This window comes from Archocentrus centrarchus, chromosome 19, assembly GCF_007364275.1.
Source record: "Archocentrus centrarchus isolate MPI-CPG fArcCen1 chromosome 19, fArcCen1, whole genome shotgun sequence".
Classification (NCBI taxonomy): Eukaryota; Metazoa; Chordata; class Actinopteri; order Cichliformes; family Cichlidae; genus Archocentrus; species Archocentrus centrarchus.
In genome coordinates this window covers 24,146,660-24,169,631 of record NC_044364.1, presented here as the reverse complement: position 1 = coordinate 24,169,631, position 22,972 = coordinate 24,146,660, and the positions used below count along the sequence as shown (strand labels likewise).

General features: G+C 38.9%; 1 protein-coding gene across 3 annotated transcripts in view; it reads right to left on the bottom strand.

Moving 5' to 3' along the window:
- The window catches only part of exoc6 (exocyst complex component 6), a 69,791-nt gene extending 47,102 nt beyond the window's left edge, over nt 1-22,689 (bottom strand). For all 3 annotated transcript variants that reach the window (XM_030755133.1, XM_030755134.1, XM_030755135.1), the window contains exon 1: nt 22,499-22,689. In XM_030755133.1, the coding sequence (XP_030610993.1) occupies nt 22,499-22,644 (146 nt within the window). In that variant the 5' untranslated portion in view covers nt 22,645-22,689. The remainder of the gene's footprint in view (nt 1-22,498) is intronic.
- Nucleotides 22,690-22,972: the final 283 nt, after the last annotated feature.

Genomic DNA, 22,972 nt, shown 5'->3' with positions numbered 1-22,972 from the left:
TCACTCATGTACACACCCAGGCTGAATCCATAACTACAGATTCAAGACTGTAGGCGCAATAGCGCCCCCTACAGAAGCAAATGAAAATTTGTATGACCGTCCACAGAATTAGTTTTGCTCTGAAATACATGAAATATCTTTCACCATTCCTTACAAAATCCTCATCTATTTGATAAGCCTCCTGCCCTGAACACATTGATATGCATAAAGTCCATAAACGTTAGAGCGCCCCCTACTGGCAGCTTTAAATATCATAATATACCATGTTTTTTAGCTAGCCCCTGAGTTACATTTTATCTACAGCTCTGAAATTTTGCACACTCATGTAACATCCTAAGACATACAAAAAAGTCTCTTGGAGCCATACTCCAAACCCTACAGGAAGTCCAGCATCTTCAATTGAAAGTGTCAATTTTTGCCATTTTCAGGCCTGCTATTTGAATGAACTCCTCCTAGGGCATTTCACCCAGTGAGACCAAATTGGCTCCACATCATCTAGACAAACAGCCCATCAAAAAAGTCAATCAGACCCATGCCCTATTTTGCATGCTGGAGCCGTGACCACACCCCCAAATATTCCATTGCGTCTATGCCGAGAGCAAAAGATACCTTTTCCTATAAAAGAATTCAACTTTCTAGAGACCCATCACGATCACAAAACCTCCGAGTGCGGCACGGGTCGACGAGCGCCACAGGTCGACGCGCGCGGAGTGCGAGGGCCCGATATCACCGCTTGCGGTTTTAATTATTATTATTTTTCTTTTCCGCAAATGATCGCAAATTTGACCCCCTGAACATTTACGAAAACGCACCAATTTTTGCACAAAATTCAGGACCGGTGAAAAATTTTGTTTTTTAATATCGCCATTAAAAAACTCAAAAAACCAGTGCAACTGCGCCCCCTGTCAAAATCAAAATACATTGCGCCTATGGGAGGCCTTGCCATGTAAAGTTAGCCCAAGAGTCATGAAATTCGGATCAAACGGAGATCTTGTGAAACCCAACAAAAAAATATATTACACCAACTCCGGACAACAAACAGGAAGTCGGCCATCTTGAATTGAAGTTTGTGAAGTGCAGAGTCAGCATTTTTGCACACCTCGTACTTGAATTAACTTGTCCTAGGGCATTAAACCGACTGGCACCAAAATCGCTCAGGAACATCTTCACAAGTTGGGCATCAAAAGATGTGCGAGGTTTTATAGAATATTCAACGGTGTTGGCATGGCAACCGCGTGAATTTGGTCTTCGTTTTTGTCTCTCGCCGCAATTTTGTTTGTGCATTCGTTCGCACAATCTTTGGCCGATCAGCCTCAAAATTTAATAACTTGTTTACTGACCCGACCTGAACCCACAATTAGGGAATCAAGTTTCTAGGTGCAATAGCGCCCCCTACAGAAGCAAACAAAAGTTTGTATGGAGGTCCACAATTTTAGTTTCACTGAAATGCATGAAAATTTGTGTCAACATTCTTGACGTCATCCTCATCAAAAAAGCCAATCACACCCATGCTCTATTTTCTAACACGTTGCCATGGCGGAGCCCGAAATGCCCCATTTTATTCTAATGGGAAAAAGCGAAAAATCCCCCATACTAAAGTTTCTGCTTAGTTTGCCCGAAATACATGAAATTTGGTACACAGATTGCTGATGTCAGCCTGATCAAAAAAGTCAATCACACCTATGTCATATTTTGGACGCTGTTCCCATGACGATGCCAAAACTGCCCCATTTTATCCCTATGGGAAAAAATGTGAAATTTCTGTGATGGAAAAATGACCCTTGCTTTCTCAAAAATGCATACAAATGCCTGAAATTTGGTACACGCATTGTCCACATCTCCCTGAACATAAAACCTACAGGTGAAAATACTGTAATGTGTAAGGCGTTGCCATGGCGATGCCCAGAATATGGCATCTTTTTCGTTGAGTTAGACAATTCATGCATTTCAAAATTTCACACGTAGCAGCCAAAAAAACGGCTAAAACTGGCACGGCCGGAAAAGCACGGTTCAAATCGGCACCGGCGCTTGGGCGGCGGCCGGTGAGGGCCTATTATCGCCGCTTGCGGCTTTAATTATTATTATTTTTCTTTTCCGCAAATGATCGCAAATTTGACCCCCTGAACATTTACGAAAACGCACCAATTTTTGCACAAAATTCAGGACCGGTGAAAAATTTTGTTTTTTAATATCGCCATTAAAAAACTCAAAAAACCAGTGCAACTGCGCCCCCTGTCAAAATCAAAATACATTGCGCCTATGGGAGGCCTTGCCATGTAAAGTTAGCCCAAGAGTCATGAAATTCGGATCAAACGGAGATCTTGTGAAACCCAACAAAAAAATATATTACACCAACTCCGGACAACAAACAGGAAGTCGGCCATCTTGAATTGAAGTTTGTGAAGCGCAGAGTCAGCATTTTTGCACACCTCGTACTTGAATTAACTTGTCCTAGGGCATTAAACCGACTGGCACCAAAATCGCTCAGGAACATCTTCACAAGTTGGGCATCAAAAGATGTGCGAGGTTTTATAGAATATTCAACGGTGTTGGCATGGCAACCGCGTGAATTTGGTCTTCGTTTTTGTCTCTCGCCGCAATTTTGTTTGTGCATTCGTTCGCACAATCTTTGGCCGATCAGCCTCAAAATTTAATAACTTGTTTACTGACCCGGCCTGAACCCACAATTAGGGAATCAAGTTTCTAGGTGCAATAGTGCCCCCTACAGAAGCAAACAAAAGTTTGTATGGAGGTCCACAATTTTAGTTTCACTGAAATGCATGAAAATTTGTGTCAACATTCTTGACGTCATCCTCATCAAAAAAGCCAATCACACCCATGCTCTATTTTGTAACATGTTGCCATGGCGGAGCCCGAAATGCCCCATTTTATTCTAATGGGAAAAAGCCAAAAATCCCCCATATTAAAGTTTCTGCTTACTTTGCCCGAAATACATGAAATTTGGTACACAGATTGCTGATGTCAGCCTGATCAAAAAAGTCAATCACACCTATGTCATATTTTGGACGCTGTTCCCATGACGATGCCAAAACTGCCCCAATTTTATCCCTATGGGAAAAAATGTGAAATTTCTGCGATGGAAAAATGACCCTTGCTTTCTCAAAAATGCATACACATGCCTGAAATTTGGTACACGCATTGTCCACATCTCCCTGAACATAAAACCTACAGGTGAAAATACTGTAATGTGTAAGGTGTTGCCATGGCGATGCCCAGAATATGGCATCTTTTTCTTTGAGAAAGTCAATACATCCATTGCAGTTTTTCATATGTGGCAGCAAAAAAAACCCCGCTAAAATAGGCACGGCTGGAAAAGCTGAGTTCAAATCGACACCAGCACCTGGGCGGCGGCCGGCGAGGGCCTATTATCGCCGCTTGCGGCTTTAATTATTATTATTATTTTTCTTTTCCGCAAATGATCGCAAATTTGACCCCCTGAACATTTACGAAAACGCACCAATTTTTGCACAAAATTCAGGACCGGTGAAAAATTTCGTTTTTTAATATCGCCATTAAAAAACTCAAAAAACCAGTGCAACTGCGCCCCCTGTCAAAATCAAAATACATTGCGCCTATGGGAGGCCTTGCCATGTAAAGTTAGCCCAAGAGTCATGAAATTCGGATCAAACGGAGATCTTGTGAAACCCAACAAAAAAATATATTACACCAACTCCGCACAACAAACAGGAAGTCGGCCATCTTGAATTGAAGTTTGTGAAACGCAGAGTCAGCATTTTTGCACACCTCGTACTTGAATTAACTTGTCCTAGGGCATTAAACCGACTGGCACCAAAATCGCTCAGGAACATCTTCACAAGTTGGGCATCAAAAGATGTGCGAGGTTTTATAGAATATTCAACGGTGTTGGCATGGCAACCGCATGAATTTGTTCTTCGTTTTTGTCTCTCGCCGCAATTTTGTTTGTGCATTCGTTCGCACAATCTTTGGCCGATCAGCCTCAAAATTTAATAACTTGTTTACTGACCCGGCCTGATCCCACAATTAGGGAATCAAGTTTCTAGGTGCAATAGCGCCCCCTACAGAAGCAAACAAAAGTTTGTATGGAGGTCCACAATTTTAGTTTCACTGAAATGCATGAAAATTTGTGTCAACATTCTTGACGTCATCCTGATCAAAAAAGCTAATCACACCCATGCTCTATTTTCTAACACGTTGCCATGGCGGAGCCCGAAATGCCCCATTTTATTCTAATGGGAAAAAGCGAAAAACCCCCCATACTAAAGTTTCTGCTTACTTTGCCCGAAATACATGAAATTTGGTACACAGATTGTTGATGTCAGCCTGATCAAAAAAGTCAATCACACCTATGTCATATTTTGGACGCTGTTCCCATGACGATGCCAAAACTGCCCCATTTTATCCCTATGGGAAAAAATGTGAAATTTCTGCGATGGAAAAATGACCCTTGCTTTCTCAAAAATGCATACAAATGCCTGAAATTTGGTACACGCATTGTCCACATCTCCCTGAACATAAAACCTACAGGTGAAAATACTGTAATGTGTAAGGCGTTGCCATGGCGATGCCCAGAATATGGCATCTTTTTCTTTGAAAAAGTCAATACATCCATTGCAGTTTTTCAGATGTGACAGCAAAAAAACCCCGGCTAAAATAGGCACGGCTGGAAAAGCTGGGTTCAAATCGGCACCAGCACCTGGGCGGCGGCCGGCGAGGGCCTATTATCGCCGCTTGCGGCTTTAATTAGGCCCGAGCCTCACGAAGTGATCGGCGAGGAGCCTATTGTATTTGCTCGCGCGAAAAACGAAAAAGGGTCACAGTCGAGCGCGAAGCGCTCGACTGTGACAACGGACCCTCAAACAAGGTAGGTCAGGTCGAACGCTTCTCGAAAACGTATATATGGGGGTGAATGGAGCAGCCCATAATTGAAATCGTTAGCGTCATCAGCTAGCTTGCGCGATGAAATTGGGTCAATGACGAGCGCAACGCGCTCGTCATTGACCATGGACCTCACGGCAACGTGGGTCGTGTCGAGACGTTTCCGAAAACGTATATATGAAGGTGACTGGAATGGCGCATTATTGGAATCGTTGGCGTTCTCCATTATTATTATTATTATTATTTTTCTTTTCCGCAAATGATCGCAAATTTGACCCCCTGAACATTTACGAAAACGCACCAATTTTTGCACAAAATTCAGGACCGGTGAAAAATTTTGTTTTTTAATATCGCCATTAAAAAACTCAAAAAACCAGTGCAACTGCGCCCCCTGTCAAAATCAAAATACATTGCGCCTATGGGAGGCCTTGCCATGTAAAGTTAGCCCAAGAGTCATGAAATTCGGATCAAACGGAGATCTTGTGAAACCCAACAAAAAAATATATTACACCAACTCCGCACAACAAACAGGAAGTCGGCCATCTTGAATTGAAGTTTGTGAAGCGCAGAGTCAGCATTTTTGCACACCTCGTACTTGAATTAACTTGTCCTAGGGCATTAAACCGACTGCCACCAAAATCGCTCAGGAACATCTTCACAAGTTGGGCATCAAAAGATGTGCGAGGTTTTATAGAATATTCAACGGTGTTGGCATGGCAACCGCGTGAATTTGGTCTTCGTTTTTGTCTCTCGCCGCAATTTTGTTTGTGCATTCGTTCGCACAATCTTTGGCCGATCAGCCTCAAAATTTAATAACTTGTTTACTGAACCGGCCTGATCCCACAATTAGGGAATCAAGTTTCTAGGTGCAATAGCGCCCCCTACAGAAGCAAACAAACATTTGTATGGAGGTCCAGAATTTTAGTTTCACTGACATGCATGAAAATTTGTGTCAACATTCTTGACGTCATCCTGATCAAAAAAGCCAATCACACCCATGCTCTATTTTCTAACACGTTGCCATGGCGGAGCCCGAAATGCCCCATTTTATTCTAATGGGAAAAAGCGAAAAATCCCCCATACTAAAGTTTCTGCTTAGTTTGCCCGAAATACATGAAATTTGGTACACAGATTGCTGATGTCAGCCTGATCAAAAAAGTCAATCACACCTATGTCATATTTTGGACGCTGTTCCCATGACGATGCCAAAACTGCCCCATTTTATCCCTATGGGAAAAAATGTGAAATTTCTGCGATGGAAAAATGACCCTTGCTTTCTCAAAAATGCATACAAATGCCTGAAATTTGGTACACGCATTGTCCACATCTCCCTGAACATAAAACCTACAGGTGAAAATACTGTAATGTGTAAAGCGTTGCCATGGCGATGCCCAGAATATGGCATCTTTTTCGTTGAGTTAGACAATTCATGCATTTCAAAATTTCACATGTAGCAGCCAAAAAAACGGCTAAAACTGGCACGGCCGGAAAAGCACGGTTCAAATCGGCAACGGCGCTTGGGCGGCGGCCGGCGAGGGCCTATTATCGCCGCTTGCGGCTTTAATTATTATTATTTTTCTTTTCCGCAAATGATCGCAAATTTGACCCCCTGAACATTTACGAAAACGCACCAATTTTTGCACAAAATTCAGGACCGGTGAAAAATTTTGTTTTTTAATATCGCCATTAAAAAACTCAAAAAACCAGTGCAACTGCGCCCCCTGTCAATATCAAAATACATTGCGCCTATGGGAGGCCTTGCCATGTAAAGTTAGCCCAAGAGTCATGAAATTCGGATCAAACGGATATCTTGTGAAACCCAACAAAAAAATATATTACAACAACTCCGGACAACAAACAGGAAGTCGGCCATCTTGAATTGAAGTTTGTGAAGCGCAGAGTCAGCATTTTTGCACACCTCGTACTTGAATTAACTTGTCCTAGGGCATTAAACCGACTGGCACCAAAATCGCTCAGGAACATCTTCACAAGTTGGGCATCAAAAGATGTGCGAGGTTTTATAGAATATTCAACGGTGTTGGCATGGCAACCGCATGAATTTGGTCTTCGTTTTTGTCTCTCGCTGCAATTTTGTTTGTGCATTCGTTCGCACAATCTTAGGCCGATCAGCCTCAAAATTTAATAACTTGTTTACTGACCCGGCCTGAACCCACAATTAGGGAATCAAGTTTCTAGTTGCAATAGCGCCCCCTACAGAAGCAAACAAAAGTTTGTATGGAGGTCCACAATTTTAGTTTCACTGAAATGCATGAAAATTTGTGTCAACATTCTTGACGTCATCCTCATCAAAAAAGCCAATCACACCCATGCTCTATTTTCTAACACGTTGCCATGGCGGAGCCCGAAATGCCCCATTTTATTCTAATGGGAAAAAGCGAAAAATCCCCCATTCTAAAGTTTTTGCTTACTTTGCCCGAAATACATTAAATTTGGTACACAGATTGCTGATGTCAGCCTGATCAAAAAAGTCAATCACACCTATGTCATATTTTAGACGCTGTTCCCATGACGATGCCAAAACTGCCCCATTTTATCCCTATGGGAAAAAATGTGAAATTTCTGCGATGGAAAAATGACCCTTGCTTTCTCAAAAATGCATACAAATGCCTGAAATTTGGTACACGCATTGTCCACATCTCCCTGAACATAAAACCTACAGGTGAAAATACTGTAATGTGTAAGGCGTTGCCATGGCGATGCCCAGAATATGGCATCTTTTTCTTTGATAAAGTCAATACATCCATTGCAGTTTCTCATATGTGGCAGCAAAAAAAACCCCGCTACAATAGGCACGGCTGGAAAAGCTGGGTTCAAATCGGCACCAGCACCTGGCCGGCGGCCGGCGAGGGCCTATTATCGCCGCTTGCGGCTTTAATTATCATTATTATTACTATTATGATTATTCCTCTTTCAAGTGGATTTATTAGTATTTCTTGGGAATGCACTAATCCTTTAACTTCACTGGATATTAGCAATACGTCCCAGTCTGCATCCAATCCACTCACTTTGTTGTATGCTGTTTACAGCGCCACACATCAGCAGCAGTGTGCGGTTGCTAGTGGAGAACTGCCATAGTATGAATGGAGGCTTTTCACTCAAGCTAAAACAACAGCTTTGATCTGTATGTTTGCAGCAAATTTTAATATAAGGTCAAACTTATGTTTCATTCATTCGTTCTTACATCAATCAATGTTTCTGATGTTCTGGTCCCATTTACTGGTCTGTTCACTCGCTGGAATGTGTATGGGTATGTGCAATATTTGTTTTCTTATTGAACAATATGTGATGTTGACATGGTTTTTATTGTTTGTAGTGTATTTAATTGTGGAAGCAGATTGTTTAGCGTATGATGTCCAAGACAAATTTCCCCGTGGGGACAATAAAATACACATCTATCTATCTATCTATCTATCTATCTATCTATCTATCTATCTATCTATCTATCTATCTATCTATCTATCTATCTATCTATCTATCTATCTGTGGTCAAGGGACTTGATGTGACTGAAAAGCTCAGATGATGACAATGATTTTTCTCGCTACAAAAAAGCAGATATTTGTTGTTAATGAAGGGAGCACACAGACAGTTTATTTAAACTGCTCTTTCCTTTAACTGCCAAAGATTTAAGTGTGGGCATCTTTTTCGTGCAGACTGGAGCAGTTAAGCAAAGTGAAAGATTATCAGCATGTCTCTACATTATTTTCACTGTTATGCATCAAGTTACTGCTGATGAGAATCTACTGAAGAACAGGTGCACAAAGGCTACTTTACATACAGCCTTCCGCTGGAAACTTGGACTCCCTCTTATGTATTGAAACATAACTCTACTGAGAATATTAACTGTCTGTTATAGAATTAATGTAACAAAACTCTATTCATACTACAACAATTAAAATAAAAAATAGAGCCCCTCTCAAAACTGATATTTATACATGCAATATCTAAATGTTTTGTGGTCTTTAACAAACATTTTAAAATTACGGCTTCAAACTATTATTTAACAAAAGTCACTGCAAAGTCATTGCAAAACATTTTGGTTTAATATTATTGTTGTCATTAATATTCTTTATTATCTTCAGGTGTAGGAAAGCATCCTGTAAAAAAGCCAACAAAAAATGATTTTTTTCCCCCCCTTAAAGTCTCGTTTTATTTTTTAGACAATCAGCTAAAACATTTAAACCACTAGGTTTACTAGTTTTACTTTAACTATTAAAATATTAATGATATTAAGAAGCAATTAAACATTTTTTTCATATTTCTCAATGTATAAAATCTTATTTTGCTTGACATTTTTTGTATTTAATATTTTGTTTTCATTTTGTTACTACTGCTGTGTATACTCACACTGCCGTATACTTGCTATGTTTGTTTGCTATAGTTACTGTTGTGCTGCTTTTTGGTTTTGGTGAGAAAATTCTCTCATTTTGCATTTATTTAAATACATTTTGTCACAGTGCCACAATGATCCTTTAAAAATACAGTTACCCACACAATATTAATCACTCACACTATATTAGTCACTCAGCAGAACGGTTTAAATGCATTTACAAAAACAAACCAAAGAAACACACCACCATCACATAACTATTTCTTCAAGTACGGAGTGACATGACAACCTATAATGAGTATTCAAATTCAAACTGACTTTCCATTTCACGTGTGGTGTTAGTTAATAGTTATTTTTGGCAATCACAAGCTTTATGATCTGCTGTAACTGTCAACATAGTGTGTGTACAGATATCTCTGTGGCCCATAACAGCCGTGGGCAGCTAGCAAGTTTCTGCTACTGTATGTGTATAAACATATTTTTGTACACACTACATTTTAACATACTTGAGTAATATCAACACTTAACAATAAATTGGGGATTTAAAAAAAAAAATCTGCATCATTATTAATCATTAATCTTAATCAATATTTTATGTTTTTAACTCTGAGTCACCTCAAATTTTCAGCTTTCCATGTTATAAAGCGTCCATGTTATTGTGACAGGTGATACGGGTCAGTGGAGTTGGCCGCTGTTAGATGGTGTTACTGAAGCTTTTTTGTTTTTTGTTCTTTTAAGAAGCTCTGATGTTGTCAGACTTTGCAATTAGCAGATCCGTTCTCATCCAATGTAAGAATGTAATCAAACTTTTTATCAGAGGGAAAGTGTAATTTTAGGGCATTCAAGCCTTATGTTAGCTAGCATGATGTTAGCTTTTGAACAGCTTTTTACAGCTGGCTCATTGTCAGCTGTCCAGAGACGGGAGGGTCACATGTCTAATGAGCTGACTCCGAATGACTGCATTCTTCACCCTGTCCCTCTCCAAGGGAGAGGCCAGCCACCCTTTGAGAAAGATCATTTCCACAGCTTGTCTCCATGATCTTGTTCTCTGTGATAAATGTGATAAATAACCTATTAAAGTTGCTGTACTTAAACACATATACAATTCAATTCAATTTTATTCATATAGCGCCAAATCACAATGACAGTTGCCTCAAGGTGATTTATATTTCAAGAGGAAAGACCCCAACAATCAGATGACAGTGGGAAGGAAAAGTTCCCTTTTAACTCCCTTTATTAAAGCACCGGCAGAACCAGGCTCAGGGAGGGGCAGCCATCTGCCATGACACACTGTGGAAGAGAGCCAGAGACGAATATCCATCCATTTTCTTCTGCTTATCCAATTCAGGGTCGTGGGGTAGCTGGAGCCTCTCCCTAGCTGCCATAGGGCAAGAATATTACTGAAATCAAGACCAGCCTAGTGAGGAGGAAAAACTATGAAGAGTTTCTACACAGGAGGAGTGGTGGACTAGAGGAGAAGAAGAGGGTTTATCACTGAGAGGATGCTGGTCTGAATCCTTGGACTTGCATCATTGTGGGCCCTTAATCATGGCCCTTAACCCCCCCAGGTTGCCCCCCGGCGCTCTCTAGCTGCCCCCTGTCCCACATGTGCTGTGTGTGCTACATACTGCATGTATGATGGGTTAAATGCAGAGACTGCATTTAACTGCATGTATGTGACAAAGTTATTGTTGTTATTAAATACCCTAGTCTGAATTATCAAAAGCAGGGGTCTCAAAATCGGCCACGCCCCCTACTTCCGGTCCGCAATTTGATGTAAAAAATATGACAATTTGACCCTTAATTGACATTTCGCTTTCCCCTCCAATTAAGAGGAGTTAGCGAAATGTCAAAAAAGTAAGTTAAAGTGCCAAATTGTCATATTTTTGACATCAAATCGCAGACCGGAAGTAGGGGGCGTGGCCAGATGCGGACCGCGAGTTTGAGACCCCTGATCAAAAGCCTCAAAATGCCACTTCCCATTGCCCAAAAGCCTCCATGTCCAATCAGAATGCAAGATCTGCCCATGTGACCAAGTATTTTCAACACTGTGCTGGACTGAGGAGCCAGCTTTAGTTGGTGGTGATCAGATTGTAAACACAAGGTGAGTCCAGCCTTGTTTTGTGTAGAAAAAATGTTCAGCAATCAAATTTATCTAACTAAAGGAAGTAAAAGTCTTAATGAGATTTCCGTAGGTGAACCTGCAGGAGGATCATTACTGGCTGCCGAGCGTACTCCCCAGCCTGCGTGGAGCTCCCATCTCCTTTGCTGTGAGGGTCTCTCACACGGTCTGCTCCCGGGGGGACAGGACGGGTAGGTGGCTCAACGGCTCGGCGTGTACCTGCATGCGGGTCCGTATGCATCCCTCGGTTGTCACAAACCCCACGGCCTAGTATATACTATTCTGTTATTGTTAAAATAAATGTGCTGCTATTTTTTGCCATTGTGGTTGTACTGTGTGAATCTATGTGTATAAATCTTTTTAATCATAGTCCAATATTTGGGCCTTTTGGCTTCATTCACACTGTGCAGAGGATGGAGTGAAGATTTAGCTGGTTTTGCCACAAAACAAAATATTATTCGTTAAAAAGTAGGTAAATTACTATATTTACATTTTTGGAAAAAAGGCTCTTCACCATTGCCTGTAAAATGAAATTACTGAACTTTACCATAAGATCCAGATTTAGTGTCCAGGCAGATTTAGAGGGTTTTGCATCTGAACTCTTCATATGTTCCTATATTTATTTATCAACAACAAAAACGGCTCCTGAAAAGCAGATTGTGCATAAATAAACTGTTGTTCTCATTTAACAGTTTATTGTTTCTGTGCTCATTATATCTATGAGAACTGCTGTGTTTCCATAACAGCATGTAAGTGCAAGACGTCATCATTAAAAACTGATATATCAAATGATAATATGTTACTTAGAATACAATATTAATTTTACTTTACTTCACGAGAGCATCTGGCCCTCACAGCGTCTGCCGAGAAAAACTCCGGCCCTTGGACAAATGCAGTTGATGGCACCTGCTCTACAGGCTGCCAGTCTGTCTCAGGGCTAACAGAGAGAGACAGACAATCATTCGCACTCACATTCACACCTATTGGCAATTTAGAATGCCCAGTGATTAAACCAGTATAGGAGGAGGTAGGGTTATGGTTCTTGTGCTCTGCAGTTGTACTCTTCAATACATGTCTATTCTCCAAGTTTGAAGTCAATATGTTGCACAGTTACTGCAATACTGAAAGCGTGATGACTGACAGACAATGGAAAAGTGATCCCTAAGTATCTCCTTGCCTCTCGGCAGGTGACAGAAAAGTCAACAAAACAAACCCCAGTCAGAAGTCACATCACTTATCATTTTGATTCAACTTAATTCACTTCCAAAGAGTTACATGTTTGCACAAGTATGTGTGGTAATCGCCTCAACTGCCACGGATGTGCAGACACATTTTTTGTGAAGTATCCACTTTCAGCACAGCAAGTTTAACACCATAGTCTGATGGGTATTTGTTCAAATAAGAACAGTATTTCTTTAAAGATGTTTATTTATTCAATAACAACAGCTACTGGTCGAGGCTTCAACATTTAATCCAAGTTTTTAGAGGGTTTACATGCTTCAGTTTAGATTTTATTATAAGTAAGACAGAACTAATTTATTATTAGTTTGAATTTACTTTTGATTGCTATTTATATTATTACTATTATTCTTATTCCTCTTTCAAGGGGATTTATTAGTATTTCTCAGGGATGCACTGACCCAATAACTGGATTGGATATTAGCAATACTGTACCGATTTGCATCCAGTTCATTCATTTTGTTGTATATAGTTTACAATACCACACATCAGCAGCAGTGCGCTGGTTGCTAGTGGAGAACTGACACAGTATAGAAATAGAGAATGCCTTTATTGTCATTATACAGGATGTACAATGAGATTGGAGGAATGGAGGCTTGTCACTCTAGCTAAACCAACAGCTTTGATCTGTATGTTTGTAGTAGATTTTAATATAAGGTCAAACTGTGGTCAGTAGGGATGTGCAGGACTAGATTTTAATTAATGCTCAGTTCAAATGGTTCTCCCAAATGTTACGCAGCCATCTGCCATCAGATGGAACTGCAGATATCATGATAGAAAAATGCCATAACTCTGTTATCTTGGCCTGATATTTTTATTAGGTCTAATATTGTTAGTTATTTTTGAAATTTTACAACTTAACCTGAAGTGCACCTCCTGAGGAACACCGTCATTTTCTTCATTTCCGGCTACTTCCCCCAAGTTTGTACAAAGAAGCAAAAAAACTAGAGACAAATGTGTTTGCACCTTTAAAAAAAAAACTGAGCACAGCAAAGAGTAGGACCCAGGAGGGAAGAAGTCCCAGCATTTTATGTTTCTGTTGGTCAGCATCGCCAAACACAGGGACACGACCTGCACACACACAAACGCCAGCAACAACATCAGCCACCTACATATGTTACATCGTAGCTCTACAAAGAGCCAGCACTGAAGTGTGAATCAGGGGGAGGAGGAGGAGGAGGCTGGGGGAGAGGAAGGTCAGAGCTTCACTGCTCAGGCTGTGGCTCCTCGACCCAAAACAACATGGATGAATGGATGTTTCTATTGTGTCTCTAACGTTCTCCGCACATGACAAACGTGACGACAATGATGACAATGCTTTCTCTCTCACACTAGCTCTTACTGTCTGGAACGTAATGTGAAATGTCCACAACTCCATTAATATTATTTCACTTCATCAGTCTCTCTACTTGTAATCTGTTGGGTAACAGGAGGTGCAGCCAGAGGAGGAAATGAGAAACTAGCATGACTGTAAATAACAGCAGTCTCACTGATATCAAAATAGCGCAAATTATCTAGATGAATTAAATAAACTGTTTGTTTATTTATTTATTCTGAGTCTGCTGTTACTTTTTTTTCTTAACTGATAACTAATAATCGTGCAATAGACTGGTAACCTGATGTGAAAACTAGATTTTCTTTCTTTTTTTTTTTTTAAATCTCAAGGGCTGTTTTCTTTTTTTAGTGAGCCAATCACCATCTCCCAATGTGATGGATAATGAAGTTCTGTTCTTTCTTTTCTAACAAATAAATTCTGGACATTCTTTCTCCCACAGAATTCTAAATACATTATTATACTAAAAAAGCAGATATTTGTTCTTCTAAAACAACTGCTGATGTCCAGGCTTTTCACAAGTTCAGATGAAGGGAGCACACAGTTTATTTAAACTGCTCTTTCCTTTAACTGCCAAAGATTTAAGTGTGGGCATCTTTTTTTCATGCAGACTGGAGCAGTTAAGCAACGTGAAAGATTATCAGCATGTCTCTACATTATTTTCACTGTTATGCATCAAGTTACTGCTGATGAGAATCTACTGAAGAACAGGTGCACAAAGGCTACTTTACATACAGCCTTCCACAGAAAAATTCTTATAACTGGATACTTGGACCCCCTGATCATTCTCTTGTGTATTGAAACTGGGGGGGGGGGGGGGGGGGGGGGGGGGGGGGGGGGGGCTAGTCGGGCTACAACAATTAAAATAAACTGATATTTATTCATGCAATATCTAAATGTTTTGTGGTCTTTAACAAACATTTTAAAAGTAATATTTAACAAAAGTCACTGCAAAACATTTTGGTTTAATATTATTGTTGTCATTAATATTCTTTATTATCTTCAGGTGTAGGAAAGCATCCTGTAAAAAAGTCAACGAAAAATTATTTTTTTTGTTAGTTTTCTTTCCCTCCTTAAAGTCTCGTTTTATTTTTTAGACAATCAACTATCACCAATGATATTAATGATATGAAGAAGAAGGAATTAAACATTTTTACATATTTCTCACTAATTTATAAAATGTTAATTCGCTTGACATTTTTGTTTTTAATATCTTATCTTCATTTTTTTTTTGTTATTACTGCTGTGTATACTCACACTATGTTATACTTGCTATGTTTGTTTGCTACATTTACTGTTGTACTGCTTTTTGGTTTTGGTGAGAAAATTCTCTCATTTTGCATTTATTTAAATACATTGAGCATTTTGTCACAGTGCCACAATGATCCTTTAAAAATTCAGTTACCCACACAATATTAATCACTCAGCAGAACAGTTTAAATACATTTTAAACCAACAACAACATAATAATTTCTTCAAACACAAGCAGGGTGACATGACAGACAAACCAGTGATGAGTATTCAAATTCAAACCGACTTTCCATTGAACGTGTGGTGTTAGTTAATAGCAGCTGTTTTTGGGATGTGTAACATCAACACTTAACAATAAAGCGGTAATAAAAAAAAATTGATATGTGCCAAATCATTAATTTATGTTTTCAGCTCTGAGTCACCTTCATCACTGCGTTCATCAAAGTGTAGGTTTTCAGTCCATTGTTTACCTCAGCTGTCAAAATGCCAGATATGAAGCGTCTATGTCTTCGGGACAGCTGATACGGGTCAGTGAATTTTTCTGTAGTAAGCTGCTGTTTTTGCCGGAGTTGGCTGTTGTTAGAAGATGTAACTTAAGCTTTATTTATTTATTTATTTTTTAAACAAAGCTCTAACATTAGTAACAACCATCGTCTAAATATAAGGAATAATAATCGTACCATCAATGCAAAAACTCACAAATGTCAGTAAATTCCTGGAGGGAGATTGCTGAAACTATGGCTGTGAGGGAATTAACAAAGAAATGGAAAAACTAGAGGGACAAATATGTTCCTGACAAGAACATATTTGTCTGAAGCCTGATCAAATTTTATGTTTTTAGTATTTATTCAGCTATATTCTAAACACCAGATATCTATTGTAAGTGTTGGGAGTCTAATAGAATACAAATAAAGCCATACAGCTGTCTAAATGTTTTTGTGTATTGATTTTTTTATAAAAAGGGATAAAGTTTGTGCTACCTGATGGTGCTTATAACTTTGTGAAGCTTGTTAGACTGTATGAAATGGATCATCAAGTCTATGAATGTTAGATGACTAATAATGGTCATGAAGACTGATGGTGTGGGAGGTGTTCTTTAGATGTAAAGACAATATAACAGTGATCAGCACCTCTAGATTTATTATAATATAGTTTATTCAGCACATGTATGTTGCAGGTTAGCATTCAGGACCAGTACACAGTATTTATTTCAATATAGTGGTGTACAGTTCTTTACCACCTTCTAATGTAAATTAATGAACAAATGAGTCCAGCCTTTTCTGCAATCTTTCCAAACTATTTCACATTAATGCTCCTTTTATAGCAGAGCATTTTTACCAAAGTGCTTAAAAACACTTTTTTAATAATCTTATTTTATTTTTTTTTTTTAATTTAGAAATCTAGTAATTAGGTATGTTAGGAGTAATTCTGCAATTTCCATTGTAAATATTACTCACAGTGAAAGGCAGTAAAAAATACACTGGAGCTGAGCCATGAGGTCAACAAGTACACTTGTAAAATGATCACAATGTGTCCTCCCATCCTCGCTAAGTCCGGCCTTAATTTTTAATTTTGTTTGTTCTAAAATGTTTTATGAGTAATTTTTTTTTTAGAATTGAAATCTCCAGTTTACTCTTGGTTTGATATACCAGACTCCCCTTAGACAGGAATTCAGTGGAGCTACAGACTGATCAGCAGTTGAAGACAATTTGTTAAACAAATCAGCCGCTTCACCTAATCAAATTTTCATCCTTGGTCAGCTCAACTACCAAGGGACAAGTGGAAGTTAGTATCTGACACTAGGGCTGCAACTAACGACTATTTTGATAGTCGATTAGTCATCAACTATTGAAACGATTAGTCGACTAATCGGATAATGAATCACACAATTATAAAATGGCACTTATTTAGCTATCAGCTTTTACATTTTGCATAAGGTTATTTAAAATGTGGTAGTAATCACATACTTCATTCAAACTTTTTAGGTTTGCTGCTGATATAACTTTAATGGTCCATTTTTCCAACCATTAAAAAAAAAAAAAAAATATATATATATATATATATATATATATATATATATATATATATTTTTTTTTTTTTTTTAAGTCTGACGTCTTTTCTGGGTCCAAATGCTTCTAAATAAACAGCAATGGTATAACCGATGACTGGTCACTATTAAAGATGATTGTAACATACCTTAACAACTGCAGCCATTTCCGCTTCTCTTTCTCATCGGTAAAATCAAAGCTGAGTGTATTTTTTTCGCGTTAAAACAATCAGGGACACAGCATTGCCGAAAATTGATCACCTGACAGTTTGGACCCGGAAATTGAATTCTACGTCATCACTTAACAACCGGACTGCGCATATGTGAAGCTCGCCAGAGATAGACGGACAGGACAGGAAGATGTCTCACTACGTTAAAAAAAAAAAAAAAATCACCAGTAATAAAAAACAACTATTATCAACAATTAAATTCGTCGTCAACTATTTTTATTGTCGACAATTTTGACTAATCGTTGCGGCCCTATCTGACACCAGATACTAAATTAAGAGCAGCAAAAAATTATTTCCTTTAGTGATTATCCTTTTCTTTTACAAAATTTTGTTTAATCGACAGAATGCAAAACATTACTTTTAATTAGGGTTGGGGGATAAATAACAAATTGAAACTTGAGTGCATACACTGACTATAGTGCCTACGATACTAGAAAAATAAATACAGTCACATTTTCAGAATTTTGGCATTGAAATATCACACGAACGGGTTCTGGTGACCTGGAGTTGTGATTTAATAGTCTGTTGTTCACATGTGCTAATGTCTTTAATAGTCACAGTGTGATGTGCACAATAGTGATGAATATGTCCTGCATTTGATTTCCTTTACCAGTCATCATGACTAATAATACTAAGAAGAAATAGGACAAAGTTATTTAGACCAAATACATTTTTTCCCCATTCTAGTGCACTGCCACAACATACTGAAAGATCCTACCTGAAAGTGTCACTCAAACTGATCCAAATTTATTAAGCTTTAGTCCCTTGTGATCCAGATTTACTACCAAATGAATATCGAGGTGTTGATGATGGAACTGGTGGTGATCCTAGCAGAGGCAGGCCAGACATACCTGACAATGATAATACCTCTAATGAATCAGAACTAACCAGAGACACCGTGTATAATAAATTCACAGATGAAGCCGAGTTGTATGCCATGGAGTTATTGGAGAATGTGAGGTAGTATTTGCATGTGTAAAAAAAAGTTATTCAGTGTGTGAGTAAATGGCTACATGGAACCTCCGGTGACGAGAACAAGATCATTGGAAAACAGATGACTTTAGATAGTGGTGAGACGAGATCTGCAGGCTTTACTCCTGTTGCTGTTGAAGATATTTCAACATTACTAGATGATGTGAAAGCTATGATTGATGAAGTAAGTGATTTATACTCTGCGAATAATGAAAAAATAACTGTCTTCTGAAATATCTGGGAAAAAAAGTTTGTCACAAAGAGCGACAGATGTAGAATCAACAAGAAACAAGAAAAAAGTCTGTACAAGAAGTCAATGTACAAACGTAGAAATGCTTCACTTTTTTCCATTCCACTCTACAAATGGTAAAGAGAAATCCTACAATTTCCCATTGGCACACAGAAAAATCCCCTGCGGAACGTAAGCATTTGCTGCAATTTGATGGGTCCCAAAGTTCTTCTTTGAATTCAAAATACTGGCAGGAAGGAAAAAAATGTCAAGGAGAAACCTTAGCCAGACTTGAAGAGTCCCACAGAAATAAGGAAAAGGGAAAAAGCTGAAAAAGATAACAGCCAGCATAATTGCCCATTGGGGTCCCTTGCATGAATGTAGTTAATGTGCAGAGGGTACTGGCAGGAGGACAATCTCAAAAAGCAGATGAGCATTAAAAATGAGATCAAATATATAAGCAAAGTTCTGGGGAAGAAAGATGATTGCTTGGTCATAGTGAAGCAATCTTTCAATTGTCACTTCTGGTGCTCATCCTCCTCCATGTGCAAGAAAGAGAAAGCAAGATGAAATATGTGATAATAGTGGCTCTAAGGGAAACTTAGAAATACAGAACTCCAATGATGAGTTTTTAGAATCAGATTCTTAATCTGCAGCACAGTCTAGTGATGAGGAGAGCTGGAATTTTCAGTACTCATTCTCACAACAGGAAGTCCCAGTTGCAGCGGCATACGATGAGGAATTCTTTCTGGGGGACGTATTGGAAGGTAAATATGTGTATATACACACATACACACTCACTACTTTAACACAGATAGCTGTGCCTGAAATTACAGGGTGTATCAACATGTGAGAGCCAACCAGTAGAAACATGAATGTGCAGAATATGCCTATCAAGGGGGTTAATCCTCAAAACTGATATACCTGTATGGCAAAAAATGGAATTCAGGACCTATGGCAAACCCATAGGAATGAATGTCTGTGCTGAAGGCAAAAAAATTTCAAAGTCACACTACTTAAACTTCAAACTCATTACCCATACCCAGGAAAATACTGGATACTTGAAAAATGACCTCTATATATATATATATATATATATATATATATATATATATATATATATATATATATATATATATATATATATATATATATATGTGCATAATTATTATTTTAATAAAGATTAGAACAATGCAAACCATAACAAGGGCCCTACCTAGTGGGGCAAAATACACTCATCTCATCATACAGTATTAACCCTGTTCGTTGTCAAATGAAAAACAAAGAATTTATAATTATGTAACCTTGACCTCTAGGAGTTGATCTCTGCATAATGTCTTGACATGGAAACTAATCATGCAAGGTTTCATCAAAATCTTTCAAACCATTTCTTAGATCTGAAGTGGATATGAAAAAAACAAAAACGAGATTTAACCAGTGATCCCATATAAAATCCAAACCTTGCTTTGGTTATAAGCTATCTGCAGATGAAGTTTGGTAAGTGTAGGTCCAATATTTCTTGTGGTCATTAATTACAGTAGGCTAAATCATTCATTGTTATAGGTTTAAGCTGTCCCACTTATATAGCCTATTATCTTGGGTGGGTGGGCAGTGGGGCTGCAGTGTTTCATTGAGCTACTCAATTACAAAAAATCCTTGATGGAAATTATTTGCCAATGCTTCATTTAAAGCATGACTGTAGAGCGTTTCACCCCACATTGTAACTAAAAATAGACCTGCAGTAGAAATTTCAGGAGCATGCATGTGAATAAAAAAAAATTACATTAAGCCAAAGCAGTCCCCAGTTTTTCAACAAAAGACTGATTACAACAGCAATAATGCTGATGTCATAGTTCAACGTGGAGTCTGTCTACACACATACCGTGAAAAGTAGAGAGGCAGAGCGTCCAAGACGGCACTTGTTACTGGAGTTACCATTAAAACCTTTACTGGGAAAAAGCTGGCAGGAGCTCTTCATCAAACACCCCGTTCAACAAACTCCAATATTAAGAAAAGTGAACCTTTCAGCTGCTCCCATTCATCACCGTTTGTTTTACACAGTGGAAAATCTATTGTAAAGCTACAGAAGATGAACAGCTAACTTAGTCTGCAGGGATCTAAGCAGAAACAAGCCCAGCGGTATTGGGTTAGGCTGTAAACTGAATTACTATTAACGTTAATTATTAACTTTAATTACTAACATCAACAACATCACAATGTCTGTTTTCAGCAGCAGGAAACACTGCATCGAGCACAGGACAAGCTCAGGTCTGAGAATGCTGATATGCTCACTGTTCTTCATTGCACACTTCAACAAGCAGACACGCATATGTGCACACACAAAAACATGTGAACACACACCAAATCTACCTCATTCAGGACATACAATATTGTCAGATCTCTTTTCGCCTCCCCTTAATGTAAGAAGACAGAGTAAAGGATATTTTATTTTAAGCCCTACTTTAGGCTGTATGTATACCTTATTGTATTTGACATTACAGGATTTGCAATTGTTTATTTTTGCATTTAATAAAATGTTTTCTTCAAAATAAGCTGATTATAATACGGCACATAAATAAAATGAAAGGAACTGGTTTTGGCAAAGGTCTAACACTATGATGATTTATAAGACAACATCAGTGACAAGTGCCAATGTTAGTAACGGAGTAAACGACTAGCTGCTGCCATCATGTAAAGATAAGTCAGTCACACCACACAACATTTGTAACTCTGTTCACCAAACCATGTAATAGTCCACACCCAGAAAGGTGTACACACTGCAGTAAATCAGTCAGCACTGGAGCTGCACTTAGCAAAGAACAGAAGATGTCACTTTACCAGGAAATATCTGCAAGCACAATATACAATTAAGACTTACCTATCTATAAGAAAAATTACGTTATGAACTTGATTCATTCAATTAGCATTTTTGTTCTTACTAAGCTCTACACTCACATATAACCAGTTAGCAATGCAAATACCAATGACCACACAAAGGGCATCGTTAGATCATCCAACCAAACTGCCTAGTTGTGTTGATGGAGAAAAGACAGCGTTGATAACATCACAGAAGAATAAAAGATAAGGGGACGAGCTGAGAAAGCTAGGTAGCGGTGTTACTGAAGGGCATATATTCACCAGTTTCCCCAGGTATGCTGAAAAACAGCCACGGCCCACAGGCACGTTTACAGGGCAGGTGTGAGAGGTGGAGGGATTCGACTGAGGCTAAAGTTACTTTATAAGAAGCTTGTCACACTAATGTCATACAGTGTGGCCTCGGAAGCTACTTTGGCATCTCATTGCCTAATATAGACAATGCAGTGTTAAAAAAAATGTTAGGTTAAGCGACTCAGCATCTCATGTCACTACCAGCTTCCGTGTGTACAGCTGAACACCAGGGGGTCAGGGCTCTAATCCGGTCGTGTCATTCTTTTCATTTTAACAAACAACTACCCAATATAGTTACCAAATAGCCGTTAGCTAACGCAATCTGCATAACGACATGAGGATGTGAAGTCCCACAGCCACACCCACAAATGATGTTTACATTTTTGACAGGTCACTAGTCATCCACCGCTATACATAACCTAGGAAATCCCACATAAATGTAGCACGCTAAAGTAGCATTACATTACCTCACAGTGGTCATTGTTAGCCTGCTCGCCAACAAGACAGCTAGCCCCATTCCTCATTTCAACACTACTGGCTAAAATAGCCAGCGTTAGCCTGCTAGTGGCTAAGGCAGCTAGGCTAAGTCTTTAACAAAAGGTCTGATCATGTAGGACACACAGTCAAAGACAGAGGATCTATAATTGGCAAGGACATTTATAGAAGCCATATATTCTTACCGAAGAGTAGGACCGACACAAGCTGTGTCGGTGCTCTCAATTTCCTGTAAAATCCGCTCGTGCTCCGTTATACACTCCAGGGTTTCATTGTCCGCCATGATTGTTATGTGTATATTACGGCTATCGCTGCAGCTACAACGGAGCATGGGTCAGTGTGAGGTCCGGCCTGTGGGAGGCGCGCTACAGCTGTATTGACCTCGGCGTTTGGAGGTCTGTTTCCTCATAGCCTGTGGCTTACAGTGAAGTTGGTGGTTCGTCAAACCTTATGTTACGCCACAAGGAAAACCACACGGGTTTTGACTCTTTATAAACCTATCAGAAATATGGTGTAAATCAATTGATTCCCATGGTTTCTATAATAACGGCATTTTTTTTTTCATTCCAATATTTCAATACACTAATCTCCTCCAAATCACTTTGAGTTTTATTGTCATACAAACGGTACTGGTGATGATGTTGCCTCCTTTCATATAA